General features: G+C 51.0%; 1 protein-coding gene across 1 annotated transcript in view; it reads left to right on the top strand.

The window, feature by feature from the left end:
• Positions 1–156, top strand: part of wnt16 (wingless-type MMTV integration site family, member 16) — an 11060-nt gene extending 10904 nt beyond the window's left edge. The window contains 1 exon segment of the mRNA XM_048268637.1: positions 1–156. This exon segment is cut by the window's left edge and continues 173 nt beyond it. Coding sequence (XP_048124594.1) covers positions 1–156 — 156 coding nt within the window.
• The last annotated feature ends 370 nt before the right edge of the window (positions 157–526 follow it).

Raw genomic sequence — 526 nt, 5'->3', positions numbered from 1 at the left:
GTCGGCGGCGACGGCTCGCGGCCTGCTCTTGCGGGGCGTGACGCATAACGATGAACGCGGCGCGATGGAAGCAGCTGCGACTGCAAGTTTGTCTGGTGCTGCTACGTGCGCTGCCGCCGCTGTGAGAGCATGAACGACATGCACACCTGCAAATAGCGCGTGTGTGTGTGTGTGTGTGTGTGTGTGTGTGTGTGTGTGTGTGTGTGTGTGTGTGTGTGTGTGTGTGTGTGTGAGAGAGAGAGAGAGAGATAAAGAGATATATGTGTGATTATGTGTGTGTGTGTGTATGTGTGTGTGTGTGCATGTGTGTGAGAGACAGAAAGAGATAGAGAGATTCTGTGTGTGTGTGTGTTTGTGTGTGTGTGTGTGTGTTTGTGTGTGTGTGTGTGTGTGTGTGTGTGTGTGTGTGTGTGTGTGTGTGTGTGTGTGTGTAGGTGTGTGTGTGTAGGTGAGTGTGTGTGTGTATGTGAATGTTAACTCTAGTTGCATCAGCTCCATCTGAATGAAGACACACACAGACCTGTGT

This window comes from Alosa alosa, chromosome 17, assembly GCF_017589495.1.
Source record: "Alosa alosa isolate M-15738 ecotype Scorff River chromosome 17, AALO_Geno_1.1, whole genome shotgun sequence".
Lineage (NCBI taxonomy): Eukaryota > Metazoa > Chordata > Actinopteri > Clupeiformes > Clupeidae > Alosa > Alosa alosa.
This window is presented reverse-complemented; position numbering and strand designations above follow the sequence as displayed.